Source organism: Artibeus jamaicensis, unplaced genomic scaffold, assembly GCF_021234435.1.
Source record: "Artibeus jamaicensis isolate MK-2021 breed Jamaican fruit bat unplaced genomic scaffold, CSHL_Jam_final contig_452, whole genome shotgun sequence".
In the NCBI taxonomy this organism is placed as follows: Eukaryota; Metazoa; Chordata; class Mammalia; order Chiroptera; family Phyllostomidae; genus Artibeus; species Artibeus jamaicensis.
The window spans coordinates 5,702,533-5,709,754 of record NW_026521837.1 but is presented as its reverse complement, the minus strand read 5'-3'; the positions used below and the strand labels follow the sequence as shown (position 1 = coordinate 5,709,754).

Genomic DNA, 7,222 nt, shown 5'->3' with positions numbered 1-7,222 from the left:
TATATTCTCTCATAATTGTGTAAAACTTTTGTTTGCCTCTACATAAGTTTTTATTCATGAAAGAATAGCAAACATGAAAATACAGTGCTAGTTCGCATTTCTTATGTGGAAAGAATGTAGATTAAACCCATAAGCTTTTAGTTTACAAAGTCATTATGAAGCCACACATTAACTATTGTTCAAAAACATTATCTATTTTCAGATGCATATACACCCACCAACTAAGCTGAGAAATAAGCATTTCATATTCTTTCCCACTCTGCAATAATGTGTTTTGTTCTGTTTTAACTAAAAGCAAGAAATTGTATTTTTTTAATTGACCTCAGATGATGCACTTTCTATTTCATGAGAAATGCGAAATTTCAGGTGTTTATCTTGCTCCTCACTCTTAGGGTCTAAGACTAGCTTGTCTTCATGGCTCTGAAATTCTTGACTGTGAAATTCATGGCTGGCTTTGGAATTTTCCTTACTATCTCTCACATCAGAATGCTCTTGGCTCTCAGCAATTGCCGTCAGCTTATATTCTTTGGAGTACTTGCGGCTATCGGCTTCCACACTGTGATCACCCAGCAGGCTTGACTCCTGGCTGTCCTTCCCGCGGCTGTCCCAATCAGAAGCCACCTGCAGGCCCTGGGCAACAAGGGTGGCTTTGTGTGCATCATCCATGTCATCACTTTCCATATGTGATGTAAGGTCCTCCTCTGTAGCATCAGGATACTGAATCACAGCACAAATGAAAGAAGAATTAAATGACAGTCAGAAATAGGAACATTGTAATTCTTTTTTTTCTGGAACTTTTAGTCTAATTTGTACTGAAAACTGTCTAAATTGGGGTAAAGTAAAAAATAATACTAGCATGTTACTTTGTATTTTATCGAGCCCTTTCATATGTTATCTCTTTTAGTGTAATAGGCACATCAATTATATATGTGCTGAAACCTATGAAGAAGGTCCCATTATCTTTGTTTTACATAAAAGAAAAGTGAATTGAAGGTTAAAAATTAAGTGAATGACCAGGCTATGTATCAAGTCCAGATCCTTTGACTATAAAGTCAGTGTAATTTGTAACTCTACCATTCCTAGTAGGTATTTAACTTCAAAATATAACCATTGTATTGTGAAAATAGTTGCTGTTTTTCAAAGTCTCCTTTTAATTAAAAAAAAATGAATAGAATAAACACTTAGTAGCCAGGATTTAGGGAAAAAAACAACAGCATTGTAATTGAGATATAAAATTAGAGAGAAATTATGTGTTCTTAAATAAATTAAAAAAACACACCAAGAGAAAACAGTTTTGAATTCAATGGTCATAACGTAATAACAATACTTGCTGAATGAATGAATGAATGAATAAGTGAATAAGTGACTATGTAGACTCTGGATCCTAGAATTGGGCTCTAATCATAACCATATGACGTATCTGTTAAAGGATTTACCTGGATTAAAGATCTTTGGAACTTGGATTTTGACCTCAGTCCATAAGCCACACTATCACCTCGTCCATCATATGTATCTCTTGTGGGCAGAGCTGGAGTGACAACGGGGGTTCCAGGAAAGTCAGTGGGAAAATCAGTGACCAGTTCATCAGATTCATCAGAGTGGTGAGACTCATCAGAATTGTCAGAGTCATCAGTATGATCAGCGTCTTCTGAGTCATCTGAGTCAATCGAGTCCTGGCTATCCACATGGTCTGCATCATCATCATCATCATCATCATCCGCATCATCTGTGTGGTCATGGCTTTCATTGGACTTACTTGGGAGGGTCTAAAAATCAAGATGGCCAGACAAATTAGCGTAAGTGTTTTTATATTCCCCTAGTCTTTACAGTTCCTTAGTCTTTTACTATCTTTCTCTTATTTAGTTTTAGGATCTTTGCACCCACAACAATATATTCAATGGCTTTTAAGAGCCAAAGTGAGCATCTTCCAATTTCTCTTTTAACACAAGGATAAATGGAATCATAATTGAGGTATTTTTCTTGCTTTCATGTAAAAAGTTATCTTCCTAGAAAATTTTAAGCCAAATATGTAAGTATAATATTTATACTGATAACACCATTTTTTCTTATTCCCATTAGACATTATTTAATATGCCAAATTCAATAATGCATAAATACAGATACAAAATTTAAGATTATTTTTTGTACTAGAAATGAGAATTCACAGGAGCTCAGAGCACCTAAATAATAACATATACACCAAAACCTAAAACTGCCTCCCTATTCGTATGTATAATCAAAAGGTGACTCTGGCCCTGGCTGGTGTGGCTCAGTGGACTGAGTGCCAGCCTGGAAACCAAAGGGTCACTGGTTCGATTCCCAGTCCGGGCACATGTCTGGGTTGCGGGCCAGGTCCCCAGTAGGAGGTCCACCAGAGGCAACCACAAATTGATGTTTCTCTTTCTTCTTCCCTTCCCCTCTCTCTAAAAATAAATAAATAAAGTGTTTTAAAAACAGTAACTCTGTTATGCATGTATATAATGTGCAGCTCAGATCTATCAATTGAATTCACCAGATAATGGCTATTAAACTTCCAAGTAGCAAATATACTGGTTTACTTATCTAACTTTTCTTATGAGAGATTTTAGCATGGTCAAACAGAATCTTAAGGAAAACAAATTTAACTTATTTCTTTGCTTAGCAAATATATTAATAGTCAATAAAAAGTCATAATTAACAGTCTTAGTAATAGTTATGAAATAAACCATTATGTTAGGAACAGAAAATTCCTAGAGGCAAAAATCTTGGGTTTTATAGGTATCGATTAGATATTTCTTAGACATTAGATAAGACATCTATAAAATACCTTAAATGAATTGTTAAGAGGCTTAGTGTTTCAAATAATACACATTAGTAAACATTTCCCGCCACACTAAATTTCTCTGAAGAAATCTGGTGTTTCTGGCATTTGATTAATACCTGATGTTTGTTTTCTGAGCAAGTTTAGACTGTTTTCTGAGCAAGTTCTGAGCAAATTTACTGGAAACTTTGTTAATGAAATTTTACCACAATTGAGCCCAGGTAATGTCATTAGGAGAAAGAGTGGCTTAGTCTCTCCAAGGCATGCGGGCCTCTGACCTAAAGTGATAACTCACCTCTTGTTTGAAGTCATTAGTTTCTTCGGAGGAGACAGTATTCTGAAGAAGGAAAGGCACATGTCAATGTATATCACACATGTTTCACCTTTCTATTCAAAAGTTAGCCTTTTCCATTCAAAGCAGGTCTTATTTTTCAACCTTGTTGGTGAATGACTTTTGAAGGGGAAAAAGTCAACACAGCAGATCAATTGGTGTCCGAAGCTCCCATTTACAAACAGGCATGAAGGATCTACTTAACCAGCCCAAATAGCCTGGTTGGTGTCTATTTTTATTTTTTGTTGTTGTTCTTTAATTGCAAGAAAAATAATTTCTAAAATTAAAATAAAATATACCTGTGGTGCTAGGAGATTCTGCTTCTGAGATGGGTCAGGCTTTAGCCATGTGGCTATAGCATCTGGATATTTGTAAAGCTACAAAAAAGTTGCATATTTGTCATTATTTTTTAAAAAGAAACATAGGGATCTCTAAATGATAAGCTAGGAAATAAAACTATACTTCACTGATACTGATGGATAAGTACAATATGCATGTATATTATTAAGCCAGAGCCTTAGATACACCTCTTCTAACTTATTTTTTTCTTGAAGATTCATTTAATAAACTCTTACATAGCACTTACTGTGAGCCAGCACTCTTGTAAGTGATTTAAATGTACCCATTCATTTAATCCTTCAGACCCCAGATGAGATAGATGTCATTATTATTTCCAATTTTGTAGATCAGGAGAAAGTAAGCCACAGTGATGTTAAGAGCCAGGGTTCAAATGCAGACAAAGTGGCTCTTCATACTGGTTTGAACACCATGCTTTCCTGTTCCAGTGGAAATTTCCTCTCAGATAAATCACAATGAAAGCAGAGGTGCCCTTAATTAGCTTTGATCTTCACTGTTCCCTCTACTACATGGCTATTTAAATTTAAATAAAATAAAATAAAAATCTTAGTTTCTCTGTTGCACTAGCTACATTTTGAATGTTTACTAGCCTCATGAGTCTAGAGGCTATCTTAGTGGGTGGTGCAGAAATAAAATATTAACATCATCTCGCCAAAGTTCTATTGCTCTATGTGCCAAAGACATGAATGGAATGTCCTTCCCTTTAGCTGAGTTATTTATTTAGACAATGATTATAATATGCTATTACAGAGGAGTGGAGATTGCTCTGAGTGCATGTCATCTGATGGGCTGTATCACTGTGGCCAATCACTTCACATCCCTGTCACTGAGAACAGGAACCCTGAGAGTTCCATAGAATTCTCTCTGCAATTTCCAAGATGGTTGGGGGTTTGGGAGGGGAAGAGTAGGGAGGAAACCAGTCACACTATATGTTTCCCTGTGGCTGGCTATAACCAGAGCAGCTTCAGATTGGGCTTCTCTGAAAGTTTTTGCTGAAAGAAGGGGTTTCTTGCCTTAAAAAGGGTACAAAAAGACTACTGATCTAGATGAGTTCAAAGTTTTCTTCTTTTTTTCCTCGAAAAAAATATAAATATTACATAGAAATATGTTATACTGTATATTTTATATAGCTATACATTAAACTTATAATTTAAAAAAGTAATATGAATAAAATAAAGTTAAGCAAAATAAGCAGACTAAAATCTGCCCAGTAATCATCACACTCACAGATAACCAGGGCTCACCTTCAGAGATGTCATCTTATAGCCTTCCTGTATTTCCTACTAGCTCTAAATATCTAGGGTTCTAGAAGGTTGAGCTCTTTGGTTATCTTCTAAATATCATTTAATAACTTATACTGCCATAGCTTCATGTGCCATACTTTTTTAGTTAAAAAGACATTCATTCTTGCTTCAAATAGTGTGACCTCTATCTTCTCTGAAAATTTTAATTTTTCTGGCTAATTGCTGTAATTCAATACTTGTATTCTTAAATCAATTGTAAAACAGACACAACTGCACCTACCTACTTGCACACCTAACCACATGCAACCACACTTCTCTTGGAGTTTTCATTAAGCAATCTAATTACAGTGACTCCAGGCAACTTTATATTGGCCTTTATTCTGTTCGTCTGAATTGACCTCTGTGTGAATTTTTGGTCCAGGCTCCTCTGGACAATGCCCGTTTGTTGTTTGGTGGGCACAGTTCCACCTGTTGTGGAGGGGCAGAGCCATCTATGGTGAAAAGAGTTTGATTTGGTTTTGTGTTTGGTTAGAGAAATGTGATCTAAAGTTAGCTGACAAGCACAATAGATACGAACAACTATCTTTTTAAATAATGGGCTTCTTAGAAAATATCTTAGGAGATATTCTGAACATTGCAGTCATATAAACTTGTGCAATATGTGAGGCCCATTTTAAACTTAGCCTCCCACTAAGGAAAGCAAAGGACAGAATTTTCAACTTCCTAGAACAGTGTGTTGACTCATGGAAAGAAAAAGTCACAAAACTTCATAGACCTCATTTTCATAAATGATAATGGCATAGAACATTATTTTAGTATATAAAATATCTAGTTTGGTGGTTGGAGTGTATATTTATTAAAAATTATACTGTGCTTGGTCCTGGCCTAGATTGAAAGCAGGCTGTCAATAATTACTTATAAATTAACAATCTTGACTGTGAAAATAATTAAAATTGCAGCAGATACATTTGTAGTGCTTCCTGAAGCAGTTGCATAAATAATTTAACTATATGATAAACACAAAAGGTGCTTACCTGCTTTTCCTCAGAGCTGCCAGAATCTGCATGTTTAACCTTTGAAACAGAAAAGATGGAGAAAGATTACAATGTGAATGTGTTCTCAGCACACAGGAGCACACAGTTCATTGATTTTGAAGAACTGTCTGTAAGATTCAGCTGTACTCACTGGCAGGGTGTAGGCAATGCCTAAGAGGCAGAAGCAAATCACCGCAATTCTCATGGTAGTGATTTTTCCTGCAAAATATTTTGTCATGAATATTCAATTTCTCCACAGATTAAAACAATGATACCTCATTATGCTATCATGTTATAAAATAATCAAAAGTAAAATTTATTTTCTGTAGAATATTTTCTACTTCCTAGAGAAAACTTTTCTTTTTAACATTATTCTTCATCTTTCACTATTAGGCAAGGGAGGGAGGAATTTCACAAGTCTGTATTTATTCAACTTTTAAATTTAGAGCTCCAGAGATTGCCCTCTTATTACCTGATATTGTCAGCTATCTAAACCTAAACACAGACCAACACTAATTTAATTAAAATAATAAGATAGTGTGGGAATATTTACTTTTCAGAGAAGCAAACAGAGAAAATAAAACTATGAAAGAAATTTGCTTTCTCCATATTTTCAGCATGCATTTCAAATATGATTTTTAACTTAAATTATTAAAAAGGTGCCACGTAGGTGACATGAAGCTATTTCTAAAGTTAGTTAAGTTACTCTAGAAATTTGAAACAATAAAGGAAACATTGAAAATAGCCAACAGCTTTTTTATTTTCAATAATAAGTCTACACTGTCATACAGTTTTTTGGTGAAAACTTTAACAGCTAAATACAGAAGTAAAAATATATTTCAGAAAAAAGTTTTTTTCCTTGAAAATGGTAAAAGTCAAATAATTAAAAATAGGATTATCATTAGCCTACAGTAACACTGAAGGTCCTTTTTCTTGTAAATACCTCCACAATCATCTATCCATTCATAATGATATGGGTAAAATCACCTCGAAGGGTCATAGAATTTTACTCTTTTTTTCTAATTGGGAGAAGTAGTTTCATTCCTCTGAGGACTGGGTGGAAAGATTTTTAGGTTTTATATTGACTGGCTTTCAGAACAGCTGGACACCTTTCCTACAAGACATCAGCAATGTATCTGGCATACTTATTCAAAAGACTAGAAAAATTTAAATTTGATTACCAGGATTATAGTTAAACTGTACAGCTTGACCTTCTTTACAGCTTGACCTTCCCCAGGAACTGACCCTGAATGCCTAGGACAGCTGCAGTACAGCAAACTGCAGGCTTACCTTGGTCTGTGGTTGGCTGAGAAGGCTGGCACTGGCCTGAGAAGAGAGTCCAGTCCCAGACGGTGCTGCAGTCCTGTCTCCTCCTCTTGCTGCTGACAGCTAGACCTCCCAGAATTTAAATGCTGCTGCAGACACCCGCCACCCCCTACACAGGGAGGCGGAGAGA

General features: G+C 35.5%; 1 protein-coding gene across 1 annotated transcript; it reads right to left on the bottom strand.

Annotated features, from left to right (window-relative positions):
- Positions 1–202: 202 nt before the first annotated feature.
- Positions 203–7,222, bottom strand: SPP1 (secreted phosphoprotein 1). Its single transcript, XM_037132976.2, has 7 exons — positions 7,057–7,222; positions 5,918–5,985; positions 5,767–5,805; positions 3,431–3,508; positions 3,096–3,137; positions 1,437–1,766; positions 203–717 (listed from the first exon to the last, which is right to left on the bottom strand). Exons 2-7 carry the CDS (start codon positions 5,969–5,971, stop codon positions 313–315), a joined length of 948 nt encoding a protein of 315 aa, XP_036988871.2. The 5' UTR covers positions 5,972–5,985; positions 7,057–7,222; the 3' UTR covers positions 203–312.